Below are 11,035 nucleotides of genomic sequence, written 5' to 3'. Positions count from 1 at the left end.
CCTGACGCTGGGCGCTGGTCCCGCAGGCGCAACGCCGTCGACGCCTTCCGCGTCAATGTCATCCATGCGCGGCAGCAGGTGCGCTCGCCCGTCACCAACATCGCCCGCACCAGCTTCTTCCACGTCAAGCGCTCCAACATCTGGCTGGCTGCCGTCACCAAGCAGAATGTCAACGCCGCCATGGTGTTCGAGTTTCTCTACAAGATGTGTGACGTGATGACGGCCTACTTTGGGAAGATCAGCGAGGAGAACATAAAGAACAACTTCGTGCTGATCTATGAGCTGCTGGACGGTGAGATTGTTTCCTTTGTCTGCTATGTGGCAGTGCGCTTGGCTGCTCTAAAACCCTTAGCTTAGTTTGTGATAATAATCCTTGAAGTATTTTTAGCATATGTGATGGTTCAGAATTGCTCATTGTGCTTCCTAATGCCACCTGTACTGGCAGCAAGGGTAGCATCTGAAGCCTGTAGCCTTGTGTGGATCACTTTGCTGAAGTGTTGGAAATTGTGAACGTGTATAAATGAGGTAGCTGGTACTAACCCCAGGTTCTGCATGGGTCCTGCTTTAGATGTAGGCCTGTTGTTATACTGAGGTTGGCTGCCACTCTTGAGTTGCCTCTTGGGAGCAGTTCTGAGACTAAAACCCAACCTGCTCCATCCCAGCCCTCTCTCTCCCAGTGATATAGCTGCAAATTTCACCACAGAAGAATAATAATTAATGCAGTGTCCCTTCAGCAGCGGGTGACAGCAGCCTGCCTGTGGAGGTTGCCCTTGAGCTGTCCCTGTTTTGGTTACATGAGCACTTTGTGTTTGTTACATGTGGTGTTAAGTGCACACTAGCTGTCTGCAGCTAACATCCCTTTCTCTCCCACACTGACCCTCCTGCAGTGATGCTACTCTTCTGTTGGTGTTTTTTATTACGTCTTTGTAAGAAAATCAAAACCTAAAGAAAGTGCTGTCATGGTAGACTATTCTGCTGTTGAATAAACCCTTTTTTGCCCTTTGGATGTTTTTGGAAAAACTCCTGCCTGTGCCCTGTACACACAGCATGGCTAGTTCATATTTAGTCCTGAAGTACAGTTGTATTTAAAAACCAGTATTTTGGACAGGTTTCCATCACCCCTTCTCTCCAAAACACTGCACTGGGAAGTCAATTTAGCAAATCTGTTTCTTTTCTCTTGGTAAGGAATGCTCCACCAACTTACCCCAGCGTTTAAGCTGTAAGCAGTGTTTGTGGACTAATTGGATCTCCTCATAGAAACGGTTATTAGGACAGCTGGCATGTTTATACCTTGCAGCTCTGAACTAACCTCCTTTTATCCTCCGTAGAAATCCTGGACTTTGGCTATCCTCAGAACTCGGAAACAGGCGCCCTGAAGACCTTCATCACTCAGCAAGGCATCAAGAGTCAGGTAACCAGAGGAATTTTGGGTACAGCACTGCTCTGCTGGTTAATTTTCTGTAAGCCTGTTCAAGAAAGTTAATTATCAAGAAACCACTGTACTTGTGCTGAGTGGAGGTGCCTGAGTAGACAGAACACCCTGGCAGAGATGTAGCTCAGTGACATATGGGTATCGCTGTACTTGTGTGTCCTCATGTTCCCTGGCACAGTGTAGGATGCAGGAGGAAGGGCCCTGAGTTAGGCTAATGCCAGTCCCATGCATGTCAGTGACTGTTGGCTTCAGGCTCTGCTCTGTGTCAGCTGCTGACAGAGGATAAACAAATCTACCTGCTGGACCAGAAATAGCTCCTGTGTGTGTGAATCTCACTCTGCAGGTCTGTTTTCCACCAGCCCCCAGTGTTTTGAGCTGTCAAGCTTCCATGGCTGCCTTGTAAGGAAGGATCCTTCAGCCTTGTGAATCTTGCTGTTGGTCAGGAAGCTAATGTTACAGGCAGTGACAGAGTAACATCTTTGTGGATCAGCATCAGTACAGCCTGAGCTTTCTCATGCTGGAGATGAGAATCTGTGCTGTGCGTTTGGTGCAGTATTAACCAATGCAATAGAGTTCACATGGAGGTAGAAGATAAAGGGCGCCTGGAGAGAGACACTTAAATTGGGCTGTTTTAAACTAGTTCTAATCCTGCTCCAGGCCAAAGGCCCTCAAAACGAGGCTTCCCGTCTTGGACAGCTCATGCTCGACCTCTGAAACCGAAAGGCTGCTCCAGTCAGTGTTTCTCCTGTCCCCAAGGAATATTGTTCACCTTGTCCATCTCACACAGCCACACAACTCCTAATGACAGCCTAAAACTCAGTCCTCCCCCCTGTGTAGCAGGTGAGGCAGGAAAAAAATCTGGGAGTCATTTTGTACTGAAACTGTCTGCAGCAGAGATCTGGGTGAAGCTTCAGCCCCAAGGTACGAACAGAAGCAAAGTGCTAAAAGAGTTTACCTGGCAACTCTTCTTGTTTGGGATGAGCAGAGGTCAAAGTCTCTGGAGGCTCTCTGTCAACTCTGCTCACCAGCTCTGACTTCCTAAGAGCTACTCTTTAAACTTTTGATCTGCTAGTAGCAAGGTTAGCTGCATCTCTCAAGAAGGAGATGAGAGAAGCTGCCCCTGTGCAGCATACTTCCTACTAGAAGAGCAAAGGGTGTGTTGCAAGAGGACACGAGGGTATCAGTGGGCAGATGTGAGTGCATCCGGTCCCAATCCCGCATCCCGAGCCCTCGTGCAAATTGCTCTAGCCTTCTGCAGTCTGACGTTTTGGGCAGTCAGCACTCAAGATAGCTGAGTCAGCTCCTGTTGGTAGGAAAACTAACCCCCACCCTCACTTCCTTCCCTAGCTCTTTTTTTGCTTTTTTTCTGTTCTAACAAACTCGTAATGCTGCTTGTGTGCAAACCACTGTCACAGCATCTTGCTTCATCCAACAGCAGATTTAGTCCTTCCCTTCCCAAGAGGAGCTTGGACTTTAGCTTTACAGGAGTAAGCAGTTATTTTGCTCTGTTGAAATTTTGTGCAGCTCAGTTCAAAAGGCAGATGTAACCCTTTCCAGGCACAGTACAGCAAGAGCAACAACTGAAATAGAACTTGCTGTATTTCCTTGTCTGCCCTCCGGTACATCTAGCCTCCAACTCCTTCACTTACAGCTCACTTTTAGCAGGTACCTTGGACCAAAATCTGGGACTCGGTGCCCAGTCATTTGGGTTCCCTTATCCCTGCTTAGTTGTTGATGGTGCTTTCCTTGGGCTGAATTGAAGGAGCAAAATCCATTTACGGCTAACATTGCAAACTCAATATTTTGACTTTGTTCTCAGTGGAAGAGTTGAGGTGTACTGAGCTGCTGTGCTCTGAATGCCCACCCTGTATTGCTACAGTGGACTTTCCAGGGCTGGTGATCTTGGATTACAGGATCTGATTTTATGTTTTTGGAAGTGGGTCTGATTGCTGCATTGCTTGCCAAGGGAAGTTCCCTTTTGCTCTGGGAATGGGGTGACGTGGCACACGGGCTTTAAAAGGTGCTGGCGTGCATTGTGGCTTTACTTCTAATCCCTGCCCCATGAAGTAGCCCACTACTCAGAGAGCAGCACTGCAGGCATTGGCTCAGCTATCTTCCTCCAGCAGCGGCTAAACCTGCTTTTACACCTCAAGGTGGAGCCATGCTCTATGTACTCGGTTCTCTTCAGATTGTCTCTGTCTGGGCTTCATTAACTAAGTGAATACTCTAATTTTCTTCCCCTCCAAGTGCTTGCCAGCAGTATGAATTGATCAACTCTTAATTACTGTGTTTCCCCAAACCTTAGAGCTACTGTAGTACTGAAATGCTAGTGTAACTTTTTGAAAGTGAGGAGAGGGCTGCCACTAGCTCTGAGAGCCCAGGAAACCTGCTGGTGGCTGTCTGCCTTTAACCTGGTCAGTGTGCTGGCAACCAAGTACAACAAGTTGGGTATTGTCCCATTTTAGCTGATTTATTCATCCAGCTCAGGGAAGCTCTCAGTCCTGAGAAACTTCATACTGGGGTGCCTTCAGTCCCTCCCATTGGGAACACTCAGGCTGCTGGGTGACCACCCCCCAAGCACCTGCTTCCAGGTCCATCCAGTTATGTTCTGTAGCAGCCAGTGGAGGCTTGTGGCACCGATGCTGTTGCAGGAGATGGGAATGTCAGCACGTGATCAGTCTCTCTTTGGAAGCCAGAGAACTGGGTGTTATAAACACGTGTGCCTCACTTTCTGCTTATGCCTGAACAAAGCATCTAAGGAGGCTTGTTTTTTTGGCGGGCCAGACAGGGGAGGTCTTTTGTACTGCATTGAGTTCTTACCCAGGCAGCTCTCAGGGGAGCATAAACTCCTTTCTCTGAGGTGACAAGATAATGGCTCTGCTTGCTGGAGGAGTGACCACGCCTGTGGCAAGAGCTTGTGTGAAACCGAGGCAGGGCTGGGCTGCAGCTGAGATCGTGCACTGCCACCCTGTGGGCCCAGCCCAGGGCTGCTGCAGCAGGACCCGCTTCCGCCTGGAGCAGTCCCTGTGGTGGAAGAGCCAGAATCCACAAGGACACGACCGAGATTGTTTAGTCTGGAGAAGAGGAGGCTGAGGGGAGACCCTGTTGCTCTCTAGAACTGCCTGAAAGGAGGTCGGGGTGAGGTGGGTGTTGATCTTGACTGAGTGTTGAGGCATTGGAACAGCAGGTGGAGTCACCATCCCTGGAGGCATTCAAAAAAATGTGTGAATGTGGCACTTTGGGACAGGGTTTAGTCCCCATGGTAGTGTTGGGTTGACAGTTGGGCTTGATTATCTTAGAGGAGTTTTCCAACTTTAATGATTCTATGATAACTTTATACAGGACCCAGACTTCAAATGTCTGCAGTCTTGGGTGCCTGATAGTTGCCATAGTCAGGGCATCTGTGCTGTGGTAAACATCTGGGGCTTGATTTAGGAATGGCAACATGATGAGTCTGCTCTGCATGGAATTTTTACTGGAGTGGTATTTGGCCTGTTGCTGCCTCTGCTCTGCCTTGTATTTGGGTGCTGCATAACAGGCCAAGTCTGAAAAGCCACTTCACTGCTAGGAGTACTGTATTTCCTAAAGCCCCTCATCTTATTTGTGCTAATTAGCTACCTAATTAATGATGAGCTGGCCTGCTTTGTTCCTGTCATGATGTAGCCTTAAGCCTAACCTGCCTCTTTCTCCCTTCCTCCCTTTTCTTGCTATTGACCTGCTTGCCTGTTAACCCTGTGTGCACCACACTTGCTGCTCTGCATCTACCTCTTGACTTTCTGCTTGTGACTGGACTCCACCTGTAGCACCAGGTAGGAAACCTCCTTGTGCCTCTCAACACTGTCTGTGGTGCTTTTAGGAGGCTTAGAGCCTGTTAGATGTGCTAGCTTAGTGCTGGTGTGTAACTCCAGTGACCACAGTCATCAAGAAGCTGCAGCTAGCTGGCTTGTGGCCCTAGGGCTTCCAGCTGGATAAGGGCACCAATTGGCCTGTCAGCTGCTTCTCTGCTTATCATAGATTGATGTGACAGTCTGAGAAATGATTGGAATGTCATTACTGGGGTCCATGCCTCCCTGCTGCACTTAGACGTAGCCTAACAGACTGGCTAAACAAAATGGAAGAAACTTTCCTGCTGTTATGACCGATTTTTGATTAAGCATAGGACTTGCTGTATTGAGGAGAGAATGACCAAGTCATGGTGGGTGTCACAGCACCCATATCTAAGTGTCAAAAGCAGTTGTGTGCAATAAATGGCAAGAGGTTGCTCTTAGAGCAGGGTTTCTTAGTCTTTGAATATATCTAGAAGAGTAAGATGATGTTTCTTTCCTTCAGACTAAGGAAGAGCAGTCCCAGATCACCAGCCAGGTGACTGGACAGATTGGATGGAGGCGTGAAGGGATCAAATACCGTCGCAACGAACTCTTCCTTGATGTGCTGGAGAGCGTGAATCTCCTGATGTCCCCGCAGGGTAAGTAGGAGGTGCTGAGCTGGCTTCCTTCTCCCCTTCAGGGTTTGTGAGTGGGGACTTCCCTAAGCGTTCTGAACTGTCCTTCTCCACACCAGGTCAGGTTCTGAGTGCCCATGTCTCTGGCAGAGTGGTGATGAAGAGTTACCTGAGTGGAATGCCAGAGTGCAAATTTGGCATGAATGACAAGATTGTCATTGAAAAACAGGGCAAAGGGACTGCGGATGAAACGGGGAAAAGGTAAGAGGTGTTGGGGTAAAAGCCACTTGCCACCAGGAACTCCTATGAAAGGGCAGCACTCAAGAGCTGTTCTGATCCGGACAAAGCTGATCCTTCCTTCCCTTTGGGTAGGTCAGTTGTCAAGCAAGCTACCAGCCTGAGAGCCTCGATACAGAGGGCTTCTCTACAGCTTCTTAAGTGTTAAGATTCAAACATAGTGTTAAGTGTGGAGTTCTTGCAGCTGGAACACTCTCCCAAGATAGATTTTTTAAAAAAAAATATGTCTCTAGCAGCTCTAGTCAGTGCAGAGACTGATTCATAGGCTGCAGTAGTAGTGCTCCCACAGAACAGAGAAGGAGCCCCTCTTACTGTAGCCAGCTCTACCTGGGCAGCTCCCACAGGCTAGGACAGCTGACAGACTAACACTGGGTAAGCCCCTCCTGGTGACACACCGGTGCTCTGTGCCTGTGTGGGTTGGAGGCTCATCTCAGTACCCCCACTGAAGCTGAAAACAAGTCTTAGGCCTTTTCCAGCCTTCCTGCTTGGGGTGAAGAGATAAAAGCAAAGGAACTGCCACTTGTGTCTCACTAACCATGTGGAACTCAACTATGTTTCTCTTGGTTGTTTTGTTTTTTTGCTGACCCCCAGTGAATTGGGAAGGTAGATAACCTGCTTCAGCTGTGTGTGCACTCTGCTCTCCCCCTGTCTCCTGCTTTGTGTGACTTGTGCATGTGACTTGGATCTCAGACACTTTCCGTGATGGTTCCTGTAAATGGAGCTGAGCTGCTATTTGCCTTTTCTCTCAGAACCAAGCCAAGAGCTATTGCTTCACTGTCACCTTTAAGCCATCTTCCCTATACCTAAATGTAGCTAGTGAAATGGATGAGCCTCATGTGGCTGCACTGTAGTGAAGACATCACTGTGTAGGCCTCTGAAGAGTTGGTAACAGTGGCCCAAAGCTGCTGTGCCACGTGTGCCTTTGCCTGTCAGTGTGCTGTTTTCTTGAGTTACAGAAGACAGACACAGGGACTCTTGCTAGGTGTCTCTCCCTAGCTGTGGTTCTCCAGTGGGTGAGAGTTTTGAGGTGTTACTTTCCAGAAGTGTTTAGTTATGAGGTGACCAAAAGGGACAGTGGCTACCAGATGCTTTTTTTGGCATCTAGCATGTGGCAACACCAAAACCTGAATAATGCTGCCTGAGACCTGGAGCAGTGCTAGGCAGCAGGGCTTTCCCAGCAGTCTTCCAGAGAAACAGGAACTAGCTGGCTAGTGCTGGCTGTCACCTGGGGGACAGGTTAGGAAGGACTAACTCCCACTTAAGAAGCACAAACTGCACCACTGGGCTGTGTAACAGAGCAGCTGCTCAGCCTGGGGTCAGTCTGCTTCCCCTTCGTGCAGGTAAGGGTGCTGCCCAGGACAGCTGGGTTGGGACCACCCGGTTGTCCTGTTGCTCCCAGCAGCTGAGGCAGCCTAGATATCGCAGTGCTGTGCTGCTGCACCTTCTCTGCACTGCTGCCTCTTCTGTTGCTGCTGCCGTCTCGTTTTCTGGTCCCTCTTGGTAGCTGAGAGCTCTTGTCTGACCTGAGGACCTGTAGCAGGGAAGGCATTCTCAGAGACTGGAACCCAGCATGAGTTCAGCACTGGCAGGTTAGGCCAGTGCACCGAGATGACAGAATCATTAAAGTTGGAAAAGACTTCTAAGGTCAAGTCCAGCCATCAGCCCAACACTGCCATGACCACTAAACCATGTCCAAAAGTACCATGTCCACACATTTTTGGACACTTCCAGGGACAGTGACTCCACCACCTCCCTGGGCAGCCTGTTCCAGTGCCTCAGCACTCTTTCAATCAAGAAATTCTTCATAATATCCAACCTAAACCTCCCCTGGTGTAACTTATGCCCATTTCCTCTTGTCCTATCACTAGTTACTTGGGAGAAGAGACCAACCCCCACCTCACTCCAACCTCCTTTCAGGGAGTTCTAGAGAGCAATAAGATCTTCCCTGAGCAGATGGATGCTGTGTAGATTTTTAGAAGTGGAAGATAGAACTTTTATGGCATAATGTTATAGCTTTTGGTTGTAGGTTGGTTTAGGATCAAACCACCTGCTAGCAGTGAGAGCTGACAGCTGTGAAGTGCTTTCTGAACAGGAAGGCCCCAAGCCTGGCACCTCCTGGCTGTGTGGCAGTGGGATAGCTTTGTGGACAGGAAAGTGTTTTCTTTCGTTTGAACTGTGCTGTGGGAATACTTGGGCCAGCAGAGGTGCCTGTGCAGTCCTGAGGTGCTGCTGGCAGGCAGGCCCATGTGCTGTGTTGCTGGCTATGACAGAAGGGTGCTCCTCTAATCTCTCGTCTTTGGTGAGAGGAGGGAGAGAGTTCTTTCAAACAAGCTCCCTGAAATAATATCTCTCATGGTGGTGAAACAAGGAAAGTCTGAGCCAAGAGGTTGCTGTTCCCTAAATCTCTCCCTGCCTCCCCATTTCCTGGACACCTGCGATGGCAACATGCTCTATAGAGTAGTTTCTGCCTGGGCAGACTTTGACTGCACCAAGAGCCTGGGGCTGCAGCTCGTGCTTGTTTAACTGTGTCTTGTGTTTTCAGTGGCAAACAGTCCATCGCCATCGACGACTGCACTTTCCACCAGTGTGTGAGGCTCAGCAAGTTTGATTCCGAGAGGAGCATCAGCTTCATTCCACCAGATGGAGAGTTTGAGCTCATGAGGTACTGTGGTGGGGGATGAACAGGCTGGTGGTGGCACCTGCTTGCTGGTGCAGTGGTGTTGCTGCCGTGGGGCAGACTTGCAGCCCTTGAGCACCTAATGAGTGTGCCTGTGCTGTCTTGTTTTCGGAGCAGAATCTGTAGGGTGTCCCGCAGATGCTTCCGTTTACAAATGTGGTAGAAGCCCAGCTGTGTGGTTTTCTCTGCCACAACCATAGCGTTGGATGTGGGTTTCCTCACTCTTCAGCTTGCTCTATCTGTTTTTTCAGGGCTTAAAAGCGGTGTCCTTAAATAGGGCCACTGGCGAGAAGCAGACAGAAAATTTGGGACTCAAACTATCACTGCCCTACAGCAGCACAGATGTTGCTGCTACTTCTTTCTGGGATGGCTTCCTTTCTGGATGATGTTTCTAAACTGTTCCCTGGATGCAGAGGCTGGTACAATTTGAGGCCATAAGGGAGTTAAGAGTTCACTGTTGCTTCCATCCCTGCAGATACCGAACCACTAAGGACATTATCCTTCCCTTCCGTGTGATCCCACTGGTGCGGGAGGTGGGTCGGACCAAGCTGGAAGTGAAGGTGGTGATCAAATCAAATTTCAAACCTTCCTTGCTGGCCCAGAAGATAGAGGTAAGAGAATAAAAACCCATGGTCGCTTGTGCCTGGGAATTGTCCCCTGCTGCAGAGTCCTCACGGATGAGTCCGCAAGCTTGTACAGGACCGAGTGAACTGAATGCCCCACAGACATGTGGTGCCGCTGTGCCATGGGAAGGAAGGTGGAAATCATTTCACTTGTACAGCTACCTTGGGAGAGGCCTTGGCAGCAGCCACTCACTTAATGTCTTGGCTACTGAAAAGCTGGTGCCCTTCTCTGTGTGATCTGATGGTGTGTCAGGCAGGCAGCAGGCTATGAGCTGTATAGGACAGGCTAAGGGTGGCTTTGCAGCCTAGTTCCCTTCTGGGAAAGACTTGCTGCTGCAAAGCTGGGCTGGTGCAGCCAGACCTTCCTGGCCAGCCTGGTGTCCTTCCTGAGCTCATCTGCCTGATGCCAGCCAGGCTTCCTGCAGCCTGAGCTGGAGAGCTCTGCCCTGCTCCTCACTGTCTGTTGTCATTCTGAAAATGTGTTTGACTCTTTACTTCAAGAAAGTGGTGAGCTGGCCTAGGACTGCCTCCTGGTGGCTGCTTTTCTCTGGGCCCTGAGATGGGAGAGAGAGAGCCAAGTGGTCCAGGACAAGTGGCCTTGCCCTAAGTCTGCACAGAGTGCCTGGGCTGCAGTCTCCTCGCCCCTGCTCACCAGACTCTGCCTTCCAGGTCCGGATCCCAACACCCCTCAACACCAGCGGAGTGCAGGTCATCTGTATGAAAGGGAAGGCAAAGTACAAGGCCAGTGAGAACGCCATTGTCTGGAAGTGAGTGCATGTGTTGGGTCTGGGGTGCTGCAGGAGCAGGGCCTGGGGAGGCAGAGTCTGTTCAGGGCTCCTCTCTGCCCTGAGTACAGGTAGTGGGGAGTAAACTCGGGCACCTTCTCACCTCTGGGCTTTCCCTGACAGGATAAAACGTATGGCTGGAATGAAGGAATCCCAGATCAGTGCGGAGATTGAACTGCTGCCCACCAATGACAAGAAGAAGTGGGCTCGGCCCCCGATCTCCATGAACTTCGAGGTGAGTCACTGTCTGCCTTCCAGCATGCAGCTAACCATAGAGGAGCTTTGTCAGCCCGGCCCCTTCTGCCCTCAGGGACTGCACAGGTTGGGGTGCTCCCTGTCCCAGGCTGGTGTGTAACTCTTCCCAACATGAGACCAACTAGGTACAAAGCTCGTGGGAAAAAATTGCCCTTGGAGACACTAGAGTCTGTGTGCAGGTTGTAGGGAAGGGAACCATGGCTCTTTGTGCCCATTTCTAGATGCGTAGCTCAGGAGTCCTGCCACATTTGTGTATGGAGAGCATCTCACCCCTCTGTTCCTCCGTTCCCTTTCCCTTTCTCCACAGGTCCCTTTTGCACCCTCTGGGCTGAAGGTGCGCTACCTGAAAGTCTTTGAGCCAAAGCTGAACTACAGTGACCACGATGTGATAAAATGGGTGAGGTACATTGGCAGGAGTGGGATCTACGAGACCAGATGCTAGCCCCAGCAGGCTGGCGGGCCCCCTCTTCTCCAAGCCATCCTCCGCCTCTCCTCAGTCTTCAGCTACATTCAGAGAAAACACCT

General features: G+C 50.1%; 1 protein-coding gene across 1 annotated transcript; it reads left to right on the top strand.

The window, feature by feature from the left end:
- Positions 1 to 9: 9 nt before the first annotated feature.
- On the top strand, positions 10 to 11,028 carry AP2M1 (adaptor-related protein complex 2, mu 1 subunit; the record flags this gene model as incomplete). The annotated part of the gene is made up of 9 exons (XM_008946955.1): positions 10 to 292; positions 1,329 to 1,411; positions 5,762 to 5,897; positions 5,993 to 6,134; positions 8,713 to 8,832; positions 9,323 to 9,458; positions 10,140 to 10,237; positions 10,379 to 10,490; positions 10,818 to 11,028. Coding segments are annotated over 9 exons (1,245 nt in total), but the record flags the coding sequence as incomplete, so codon positions are not given.
- Positions 11,029 to 11,035: the final 7 nt, after the last annotated feature.

The sequence above is a fragment of the Merops nubicus genome, unplaced genomic scaffold, assembly GCF_000691845.1.
Source record: "Merops nubicus isolate BGI_N331 unplaced genomic scaffold, ASM69184v1 Scaffold23109, whole genome shotgun sequence".
Classification (NCBI taxonomy): Eukaryota; Metazoa; Chordata; class Aves; order Coraciiformes; family Meropidae; genus Merops; species Merops nubicus.
The sequence above is the reverse complement of the archived record's forward strand: the minus strand, read 5'-3'. Positions and strand labels throughout refer to the sequence as shown.